Source organism: Colobus angolensis, unplaced genomic scaffold (assembly GCF_000951035.1).
Source record: "Colobus angolensis palliatus isolate OR3802 unplaced genomic scaffold, Cang.pa_1.0 Scaffold88, whole genome shotgun sequence".
NCBI lineage: Eukaryota > Metazoa > Chordata > Mammalia > Primates > Cercopithecidae > Colobus > Colobus angolensis.
Genome location: NW_012122709.1, coordinates 4,619,923 through 4,629,629, shown reverse-complemented (window position 1 = coordinate 4,629,629; position 9,707 = coordinate 4,619,923). Strand labels below are relative to the sequence as shown.

Below are 9,707 nucleotides of genomic sequence, written 5' to 3'. Positions count from 1 at the left end.
ACCTGAAGTGACTCAGGGATTCCAAAACTAGTCACCTCAGGAGGAAACCCCACTGGAAAATGTTTCTCATGACAGGGAGTCACCCTAAGGAGTCCCACAAAGCTGCTACTGAGATAAGGACAGAGGGTGAGCAAGTGGGGTGGGGTGGGGGTATGTGGCTCAGAGCACAGGTTCTCAGGTAAGTCCTGGTCATCATGGGGATGGGAAAAGCCAACCTTTCCTGGAGGGGTTATCCCTCTGTCCTAAGGGGACACCCCAAAGGACTCTTCTGAGGGGCGACGTTCCTAGGCTGGGTCCTCCCTGCAGTGTCAGCAAGTGAAACAGGTAGCTGGGATCACTTCTGGCTCATTTGAACATCCCCTCCTGGGCAGGGGTCAAGATAGGAGATCTGAGCCAACTCCAGTTCTACTATCTTCTTAGCCCTGAGGTTCTGATTGGTGAGAGTGAGATCCATAGGAATCCAGCTCTTCTGAAACAGCACTGCCTCCTAAGAGTCTGTTTTGGGATTGAGGTTTTCCCAGGAGCACCAGAAGCCAACTTGAGGCCATGTCTGCCAGACCAAAGGCTAGGAAAGGGAGCTAGTGCAGTGAATCCCAACAGCAGGGCTGGATGCCTAAGCAGGCAGACACACCCTGTGGCCCTCAGCAGGTGTTGTTGAAACTTGTCCCAACCCAAGCCCAGGTGAGTAGGAAAGCATTCACTGTGGGGCTCCCCTTCCATTCACAGCCAGCTGGGGGTAGGCATGGTGTGGCACTTCCATGCGAGGTTAGATGTGGAATTGGTCAGAGCTGGAATGGGAAACCAGCTCAGCCTCTTTCTTTGTGATCTTGGGTAAGTTTCTAAATTTCCTTGGGCCTCAGTTTCCTCATCTGTAATATGGGGATAATAGTTTCCATGTCATGGTTTCATTGTAAGGATAAAATGAGATGATGCATACCCAGGGCTTAGCACCATGCCTGGCACATGTAAGTGCACAGGAGCTAAGGCCAGCAGGATATGGAAGGGAGAGGATGTCTGCAAGTACTGGGGGCAGAGGGTGAGGCAGTGAGAGTAGGGCCATGATACTGGCCTCATGAATCTTCCTGAGTGCCCCAGCTCTCCCAGCCACCACCTGCTTCTTCTAAGAGCCCCCCATCCCACAGTTCCAGGTGCCCCAAGACTCACCAGAGCAGAGCAGGTTCTCCCAATTTTCCAGATCGCCCTCTGACCTCATCACTTGTCTCTTTTGGGGCTGCTTTGCCCTAATGCATTGGAAAGATTCCTCCTCACTTTGCAGTTTAAGTTATTCCTGGTTCCCTTTGTTTATTTCCTGAGTCCTTGGTTACTAGAGGAGTATTTTCTAAGGGAAAGCACATGCAAATCAAGCCACATCATTCTAGGGACAATGTCTGTGTATGGGTATGTTGGGTGGGTGTGGGGGATGAGGCAGGCCAATAGGCAAGCATTAAGAGAAGGACCTGGGGGGAAGGACGGGCTGGCCCACTCTCAGTACAGTGTCTCTCAAGCAGCCTGGAGCCAGCTGACCTGTGTCTTTGTGGTCAAGTTCAACTCTAAGCCTTTCTAGGGCACACATACTCCCTCCTGGCTGACAGTGGCCCATGTTTCTGGGCCTGCTGAGGCTGAGTGGGCTCACTTCATGGCCTGAAAGCAGTAGCTGGCCCTGTCATAGGCTTGGTCCCCACGGCTCTGTGAATGAGAGCAGGTTGGTCCCTGGAACTGAGACCTCCTTCCTGTTGGGTCTTAGGTGAGGCTGTTTCAGTTTCCCTCCTCTTCCTTGCTTCACCTTCTCATTTGTGCAATGGGAACACTCACCCACAGCTTCTTCCATCAGACCTTGCCCATCCAGCCAACAAACTCAGGAAGTCAGGGCCTTCCGGCAGCCCTGTGAGGGTAGGCTTGTATCCCCAGGGCGGGGCAGTGACTGGCGAGGGCAAGGGGGAGTTAGGGAGCAGGTCATGGACAATGGGGGAGAAGTCATAGATGATGGGGGTCATAGAATTTTGGGGTCATCGAAAATGTGGAAGAGGTCATAGAACAAAGGGGATAGGAGTCAAAGGTTATCTAAGGGAAAGGAAATAATCATGAAGGTGGACGATCAGGAGGACACCTGAGAAGAGGGGCATGGTGAAACCAGACCCTGGATGGGAGCAGAATGGATCATGGAAATGAGGCCTCTTGAAGGGAGGCCACAAGACATTTCCTAATTTTGGCTACCAAACCAACCAGGGAAATTCTGCTAGTGCCAGTTCACAAGAACACAGAACAGCAGACCGCTATTGCTTTGACCCCACAGCTAGAAAAGTTCAAAGAGCAAAGTTTACCCAATCAGCTACCAGGCATGTAATGATGGTCATCACAACTTCCATGAGTATCGCATTTTAAGCAGCCTTTGGAAATACTTTCAGAGTTTTTTTGTTTTGTTTTGTTTTTTAATCTCAAGTCACTCCCTAAAAAGATAGTGGAAATAAATTTGAATAAACAAAACAGGCTTGCTGAAAATAAAATCAGGACTCCTAACCTGCTCCAGTCAACCTGCTTCCACGAGGCCTGTCAGCCAGTGCTCCACCTGACTGAGTGCGCAGTGCCCAGCATGTACCAGGTCAGTGCAGAGGGCTGCTTGAGGGCTGTGCTGAGAGGGAGAGGAGCAGAGATGCTGCTGAGGGTGGAGGGAGGCTAAGCTGCCAGGTTTGGGCCAGGGGGCTAGGTGGAGTGAGAAACTGGGATCCCAGGGGGAGGTGCAGATGAGGGGGCAACCCAGATTAGGTGAGAACAGTTCTCTCATTAGCCTTTTCCTACAGGTGGTTGCATTCTTGGCAATGGTCATGGGAACCCACACCTACAGCCACTGGCCCAGCTGCTGCCCCAGCCAAGGGCAGGACCTGTCTGAGGAGTTGCTGAGGTGGAGCACTGTGCCTGTGCCTTCCCTAAGGCCAGCTAGCCCCAGCTACCACCCAGTATCCTGTAGGGCCAGTGAAGATGGGCCCCTCAACAGCAGGGCCATCTCCCCCTGGAGATATGAGTGAGTCTGCTGCCCCTCCCGAATGCCTGCACGTGCTCCCCTGTGTGTGCTGGTCAGGGTACATGTGAGGGACCAGGGCAGTTCCAGCTTACTTCTCCATTTTGATCTTGGAGGGGCTGTAAAGGTTTGGGAATTAGACAAGATCCGTATTCGAGTCCGAGTTCTGACGCTCATTGGATGATCCTGAGTCAATTCAAGTTTTCAAAACTCAGGATTTTTTTTCACCTGTAAAATGATGTAATGCCCCATAGGCTAATGTACAAATCAAATGAAATATAATGTATGTAAAAGTCTGTATTTATGTTGGTTCTCTCCTTTTCTTTTAAAAAAATCTCTATAATGGCCCATGTTTTTCTGGGTAAAATATTAGGGAATAATAGCATGATACAGGCATGAAGCATCCCAATACCAAATGATACTGCCTGGGCCATGAATGGGTTAGTTATAAGCATACTAAGGGAGTGAAACCCTCAACTTTTAGGGGCAGCTGGCTGGCTGGAGCTGTGGACTTGATATCTTTGATCATGATCATGGTTACTGTATTCTTTCACTCAGTGTGCCACATAAATATTATAATTCTCTATTTGTGCCATGATATGAAAACTATTAGGAAGGGCTGAAATAAGAAAAATGAAGCAAAATATTAAAAACTAGGGTATTAGGGATTCCAGACATATGATTTCACTTCTTCCTTCTAGTTCTGTCTTAGTATTGGCTTTGGGGTGGATGGAGAAGTTCAGTGTTGGGGAGGGGGTCAGATTTAACTGAGATTGGATCTAGTGTGGATACTACAGGTCATGATGCTTTGGAGCGGTCTCAGAAGCCGACTGAGTCCTGGGCCAAATCAGATGGCACGGGAGCCTCTTAGGGGAGGCTGGGTGCCAGAGGTTAACTCAGCTGTCTTCCAGACCCCTTGCTGGGAGTCTGTGAACCACTCAGGTGGCTTTCCCCAAAGTGTGTTCTGTGCAACGCTCGTCCCATGAGCTGCTTCTCAGAAAAAAGTCATGCCAGGTAAACTTAGGAAAGACTGCTCTATTTCTTACCCCTTGGAGATTCATACTGTCATCTGTAAAGTCTGCAAGAAGTCTGTAGAAAGTAAACCATTAAACGAGTGTTTCCCAAATTCATTTAAGCACCCAACAGGTGCAGGGGATTTATTAGGGAACCCACTTTAGGAAGTGGTGTGCTAGCTAAACCCATTTGCCAGTGCTTGTCTGTGTGGGGAATAGTCCTACAAACTGGGGACTGTCACCTGCCAGACTAACGGAGTCGCAGACCTGTGGGACATCTACTTTTCAGGGTTTTTCATTTTTCTTTTTTTATTTTTTTGCCATGAAATCCTTTCAGAGTAAGTAAAGAAGTCTTTCCATGCACTCTCAAGTATGCTTATAATATAAGCTTGTACAGCGTCTGGAAGAATGTGCAGGAAATAGTTGAGGATAGCTTCTCGGGAGTGGGACTGGTAGGCAGAGACTATTAGCTTTCACTCTTTATACTCTTTTATACTTGGATGTCAGAGTGGTTTTTACTTTTGCAATAATGCTCTAATAATAATAATAGAAACACCGCCTAAAGTCCGGCCTGGTGGCTCATGCCTGTAATCATAGCACTTTGGGAGGTCCAGGTGGGTGGATTACCTAAGGTCAGGAGTTCAAGACCAGCCTGGCCAACCATGGCCAACATCGTGAAACCCCATCTCTACTAAAAATATGAAAAGTAGCTGGGTATGGTGGAGGGCAGCAGGAGAATCGCTTGAACCCAGGATGTGGAGGTTGCTTGAACCCAGGATGTGGAGCCAAGATTGTGCCACTGCACTCCAGCCTGGGTACTCTGTCAAAAACAAACAAACAAACAAACAAACAAACAAACAACAACAAAAACAAGCAAACAAACAAAAATCTAAAGTGTAATCATTACAGTAAGAAACCTCATGCTGAGCCAGATAGAAGCAGTGCTAGTCAATGCAGGCTACGGCAGGAGCCTGCTCACCCTCCGCTGCCTCCCTCAGGGTCCCAGGACCAGTTGGAAAGTACTCTGTCACCTGCTACCCTCATTTACAGTGGGGAAAAATTAATAGAGGAAGGAGGTGACTTGTTCAAAGTTACACAGCAAGTGGGTGCAGAACTGAGACAAGAGGCCAAGGCCCCAGACGGACCATTTCCTTCCTCTGGCACTCCCACGCCACCCCACCCTCTCTGTTTCTGGCCCATCTTTCCAGGGCCTGACAAGTGCTGCCCCCACAGGTTGGACAGAGACTTGAACCGGCTCCCCCAGGACCTGTACCACGCCCGTTGCCTGTGCCCGCACTGCGTCAGCCTACAGACAGGCTCCCACATGGACCCCCGGGGCAACTCGGAGCTGCTCTACCACAACCAGACTGTCTTCTACCGGCGGCCGTGCCATGGCAAGAAGGGCACCCACAAGGGCTACTGCCTGGAGCGCAGGCTGTACCGTGTTTCCTTGGCTTGTGTGTGTGTGCGGCCCCGGGTGATGGGCTAGCCGGACCTGCTGGAGGCTGGTGCCTTTTTGGGAAACCTGGAGCCAGGTGTACAACCACTTGCCACGAAGAGCCAGGATGCCCAGATGCTTGGCCCCTGTGAAGTGCCGTCTGGAGCAGCAAGATCCTGGGACAGGATGGGGGGCTTTGGGGGAAACCGGCACTTCTGCACATTTTGAAAAGAGCAGCTGCTGCTTAGGGCCACTGGAAGCTGGTGTCCTGTCATTTTCTCTCAGGAAAGGTTTTCAAAGTTCTGCCCATTTCTGGAGGCCACCACTCCTGTCTCTTCCTCTCTTCCCATCCCCTGCTACCCTGGCCCAGCACAGGCACTTTCTAGATATTTTCCCCTTGCTGGAGAAGAAAGAGCCCCTCATTTTATTTGCTTGCTTGTTTACTCATCACTCAGTAAGCATCTACTTTGGGTGCATTCTGGTGTAGTTACTGGTCTTTTGACATGGATGATTCTGAGGAGGAAGCTGTTATTGAATGTATAGAGATTTATCCAAATAAATATCTTTATTTTAAAATGGCCTAATCTGTTTTTGGCATCCGTGGTGCCTGAACACCTCGCCGTCTCCCAGCCTGTCCCTTCTCCTTTCCACCATCGGCCCTCACCTCTGTCCACCCTGCCAGCTCTCTCTGCCCTCCAGAGTTTCTGCTGCACCCTCCCATCCTCTCCCATCTCTGTCTCCCTGGCCCACCCCGAACACCAGGGTGGGGGCCAGGCTGCGCTCCCAGCATGCTGGAGAGACAGAGGTCCATTGAGGCATTGCAGCAGGCACACAGCGCCCCCTTGTCCCCCAACAATCCGCCTTTGTCCTCCAGTCCTGGCTGCTGCAGCTTGGTCCTGGGGGTGCTGCCTGGCCTGGGCTCCAGCTCACACCCTCCCTAAAAGGAAATGGGAGAAACGACCAGCCAAAGAAGAGGGTTAAATTTAGGGAAGGGGGACACAAATGTCTTCAGGCTTAGGTCCCTGGGGGCTCCCAGTCCTGCCCCTGTTCCTCTACTCACATCCCAGCTCCTCCCAGTTTCTTTTCGGACCTCCTCCTCTTCCCTCCCGTCTCTATTCCAGGCTGGGTTGGGCTCTAAGCAAGGGGAGGGATTAGAGCCTCCTCCCTCTCTGCCCCTCCCCATGGGTCTCTAGGGGGCTGGTGCGGGCAGCAGCAGAGGCACTCTGGGCAGCTGGGTGAAGGCCCATCTGGGCAAGGTCCCCAGTGGCTGCCTTCTCTCGCGGGACCCTGTGGGCAAGCCTCCTGCTTCACTTTCAGGTTTCTCGAAGTGCCTTCTTGCTCCTGTTTCCCCATCCTGCCAGATTTCTGTTTCTCTTGCTGGGCTTTTGGCAGTAGGGGCTGTGTTGGTGGGCCCCACGAAGATGCTCAGTGCTCGGGATCGCCGGGACCGGCCCCCTGAGGAGGGGGTAGTTGCAGAGCTCCAGGGCTTCGCAGTGGACAAGGCCTTCTTCACCTCCCACAAAGGCATCCTGCTGGAAACCGAGCTGGTAACAGCTGCCTCCCCAACCTGGTGCCTCCATTTCCCTGACCCCCGGTTCCTGGCCAGCCTTATGCCAGCCCCCAACTTGCCCTTCAGTAGCCTCCCTCCCCAGGCCCTCTGGACACCTCTCCTGCCCCCAGCTGCCCCTTCATCTCCTACTCTGTCTTCTTGCTGCCTCTGCACCTGGAGGCATTTACAGCAGGTTTCAGTTGCAGCAGGAAGGACTGCAGTTAGACAGGATGACTTTTTGGGACATTGAGGGAGCATGAGACATAGGGATGGGACGGGGCAATGACAGCCTCTAACATGGCCACTTCTCAGCATGTCCAAGAAGTCTAACTATCAAAAAGGGCAGACTTCCTGCAGCTGCACTTTATCTGTGGTCTGCTGCCCAGAAACATCTCTTCTCAGGAAAGGATCTTCCCCCTTCTTAGCAAGACCACAGTGTAGACTTAAGGCCTCTGCATGTATGCCACCCTAGGTCATCAGAGCTAAAGGGGTCCCCAGAGTCCACTATGCAGCATCTGCCTTCTCTCTTGGCATGGAATCAAATGCATCAAGGGGTGGGGAAAGCATTATGGGGCAGGGGGCGCCTCTTGGTCCCTGTGGAGTCGGGTCTCTGTGGGCACAACTCCAGGGGCTGGTATTCACACTGTACCCGTGAATTACTGTGGGATAGTGCTCCTGGGAGCTGTATGACTTGGCCAGACTGCTGGGGTTGCTGGGAACAGAGTGGGAGGCTGGAGACTGCCCTTGATGGGCAAATGCCCTGCAACGGTGGTTCCTAACACCAGGGAATAGGGAGATGTGCCAGAGTCCTTCCTTCCCTCCAAGGATAGGTGGTAGGTGCCAGCCTAGGGGAGCTTCCAAGGAGGGGAAGGCAAAGCCCTGGCCCCTGCCTGTGTCCCCTTCCTGGCATGTTTCACATGCTCGGTACTGCAGGCCCTGACCCTCATCATCTTCATCTGCTTCACGGCCTCCATCTCTGCCTACATGGCCGCGGCGCTGCTGGAGTTCTTCATCACACTTGCCTTCCTCTTCCTCTATGCCACCCAGTACTACCAGCACTTCGACCGGCTTAACTGGCCCTGTCTGGTGAGGAACCTTGACCCCCAGCCCAGTTTGGGGCCCTTCCTTCTCCTCTAAATGGTGTGTTTTCCTTTCCTCCCCGAGCTTCTTTCCATTTCCACATTTCAGCTGGGCTTTGCCCCATGCTATGCCCTGCGCTCAAAGGTGTGCTTTGACTCACATTGATTTCACAGCTGCAGGGCCGTGGGCAATCAGGAGGACCACATCCGCTAGATCTGCTCTCCCACTCAGCAAAGGTCCAGCCCCAGCCCTGGCCTGGCCTGAGCCCCCTGGCTGGTGGACTCCAGCTGCTGTCACCTGGGCTCCAGCTCTAGCACCTGGCTTCTGGTCCTGGTTGCTCTGGTTCATCTGCTTCCACTCCCTGGGTAGCAGTGTGAGCCCTCTGTCTCTTGAATGTGCTTCATATTGTGTGAGGGGTATCCCATGGAGGGGTTCAGAATCCCTCAGGTTCGGGCTGCTGGCTAGCCTGGAAAACCTCAGAGCAACGCCCCCTGCCTTCTGAGGTCCTGTTAACCCTGCACCCCTGGCCCCCAGGACTTCCTGCGCTGTGTCAGTGCCATCATCATCTTCCTGGTGGTCTCCTTTGCAGCTGTGACCTCCCGGGATGGAGCTGCCATTGCTGCTTTTGTGAGTTCAGCCCTGCAGGACTCCTCAGCCCTTCAAGAGCTCAGGCTGGTGCTTGCACACTTTCTGTGTCAGAAGCCACAGCCAGGGCTTGGGGTTCTGGCTTGCACCTCGCCCTATACCTTAACCCAATGGCCAGATAGCCTCTGTTTTGCCATCCCCACTTGCACTCCCACAGGTTTTTGGCATCATCCTGGTTTCCGTCTTTGCCTATGATGCCCTCAAGATCTACCGGACTGAGATGGCACCCGGGGCCATCCAGGGTGAGTGCCCGTGCTCTGTGGAGAGGAGATGCCCTTCCCAACCCTAGCTACTCATCCTGACGTGGTTCCTTACCTGGCTCCATCCTCACAGGGGACCAGCAGTGACTCTGGGGCTACCTGGCTCCTAGGCCCAGCCAGCCAGAGGGGACAGTGGAGCCCAGACACGTCTCCTTGGGATTCACTAACCCCCAGCCCGCCAAACCCCACCCCAGACTTCCAGAGATGTCCAGCCTGAGACGTCCCTGGGGACTTATCTGTGGAGCCTGGTGCTCCGGGATCTGGCTCCTGGTGAAGCTCTGGCCAGAGGAGGGGAACTTATGGGGGGAGGGAGGGTGGTGGGGAGGAATCTGGGCCCCTAAGTCATTCCCAAATTAAAATATTCAAATTCTACTGGCAAGTCTCTTTCTTCCCCAGAAATGAGGCAGGTCAGGAACGCCAAGGAGTATTCATGGGAATGTTGCGGGAGCAGGTCATGGTCTGTCTCTGGGACCGTGTCTGAACAGTGAGGATGTGGGGGCTAGCCAGAAGAAGCTGAAGACATCTCCCAACACAAAACTTCTACACTACACCTCTGTGTGCATGGCCACTTTGTGGTGTGCCTGGTGGCTGGGCATCTGGAGTTCTGTGTCTGAGAAGGCACAGCCTTCCTCAAGGGAGCATGTACCCACCACCACACCTGTTCCCATAGGTTAGTGGGCTGGAGGCGAGGCACTCGCCTGGGGTG

The 9,707-nt window shown here is 52.9% G+C and overlaps 2 protein-coding genes across 12 annotated transcripts; both read left to right on the top strand.

Annotated features, from left to right (window-relative positions):
* Positions 1-2,440: 2,440 nt before the first annotated feature.
* On the top strand, positions 2,441-6,038 carry IL25 (interleukin 25). Of its 2 annotated transcripts, XM_011930843.1 has the most exons (3): positions 2,441-2,599; positions 2,799-3,019; positions 5,263-6,038. In XM_011930843.1, exons 1-3 carry the CDS (start codon positions 2,591-2,593, stop codon positions 5,516-5,518), a joined length of 486 nt encoding a protein of 161 aa, XP_011786233.1. In that variant the 5' UTR covers positions 2,441-2,590; the 3' UTR covers positions 5,519-6,038. The 2 variants fall into 2 exon arrangements, with proteins under 2 accessions (XP_011786233.1, XP_011786232.1); XM_011930842.1 differs by having other exon boundaries at positions 2,487-3,019.
* Positions 6,039-6,450: 412 nt separating this feature from the next.
* On the top strand, positions 6,451-9,373 carry CMTM5 (CKLF-like MARVEL transmembrane domain containing 5). 10 transcript variants are annotated; one of them, XM_011930832.1, is made up of 5 exons: positions 6,451-7,014; positions 7,950-8,102; positions 8,631-8,723; positions 8,899-8,983; positions 9,075-9,373. In XM_011930832.1, exons 1-5 carry the CDS (start codon positions 6,889-6,891, stop codon positions 9,086-9,088), a joined length of 471 nt encoding a protein of 156 aa, XP_011786222.1. In that variant the 5' UTR covers positions 6,451-6,888; the 3' UTR covers positions 9,089-9,373. The 10 variants fall into 10 exon arrangements, with proteins under 10 accessions (XP_011786222.1, XP_011786229.1, XP_011786225.1 ...); XM_011930836.1 differs by having other exon boundaries at positions 6,701-7,014; positions 8,064-8,102; XM_011930839.1 differs by lacking the exon at positions 7,950-8,102.
* Positions 9,374-9,707: the final 334 nt, after the last annotated feature.